This window comes from Micropterus dolomieu, unplaced genomic scaffold, assembly GCF_021292245.1.
Source record: "Micropterus dolomieu isolate WLL.071019.BEF.003 ecotype Adirondacks unplaced genomic scaffold, ASM2129224v1 contig_12364, whole genome shotgun sequence".
Taxonomy (NCBI): domain Eukaryota; kingdom Metazoa; phylum Chordata; class Actinopteri; order Centrarchiformes; family Centrarchidae; genus Micropterus; species Micropterus dolomieu.
Window position 1 is genome coordinate 745 of NW_025741350.1, and position 833 is coordinate 1577.

Below are 833 nucleotides of genomic sequence, written 5' to 3' on the forward strand. Positions count from 1 at the left end.
GTCTTGCTCCATCATGGATAATCATAATATGGGTGTGTCAACCCACTTCTGTACGTCAGTGAACCGTTAGCTGCAAGATGCATGATTAAACAACAGGTGGCGGTAATTGCAAAAAAATTTTTTGTAATCTAACAAGAAGAAGAATATCCTTGCATCGCGGTGATCGTGCTGATTCGCGCAGGCTTGACAAACACAATGTAGCTTTTGCTCCCACTACACCGCTACTTGATGCAAAAAGTAGTTAGCTACTGGAAAAGCTACACTGTTTAAAAAGCAACTGAGCTACTGCCAAGCTACAAAATGTAGATAAGTTAGTAGCGTCGCTACTTGTAGTTAACTACTCCCCAACACTGCTAGTTAGTAGGACTAGGAATAGAAAATTGATTCTTCTTGATGGCATTCTTTAAGCGCAAGACATGAGAGAACGCGTCTGCATGCGCGCTGTTTTATGTGCTGTGCACTTTCACAAAGCGTGCCTCTCACATATTGCACAGACAATGATGTTTTGTGATCTTTGTAATGGTTACAGATGGCTTATTTAAGAATGTGGAGAAAACGTAAAGCAGACATCAATGAACTTCTCCAGTCTGACGATAACAACGCGGTGACAATTGACAACGCAGTGACGACAAATGACAGAGAGGAAACAATCAATGATGATGGTGGAAGCAATACTGATGAACACAGCACCAGTGTTACCACTGATGGTTCAGACTTTGACACAGACACCGGAATGTGTGACTCTGATGTGGAGATTTTGAATCCCGAACCAGAGGTCGAAGTTAGAAACCTAGGCGATGACTTGCAAGAGTGGAGTACAAGACACCAAATTA

The 833-nt window shown here is 42.3% G+C and overlaps 1 protein-coding gene across 1 annotated transcript; it reads left to right on the forward strand.

Annotated features, from left to right (window-relative positions):
• Positions 1-504: 504 nt before the first annotated feature.
• LOC123966051 lies at positions 505-833 on the forward strand (the record flags this gene model as incomplete). Its single annotated transcript, XM_046042290.1, is given in 1 exon segment — positions 505-833. A coding segment is annotated over 1 exon segment (304 nt), but the record flags the coding sequence as incomplete, so codon positions are not given.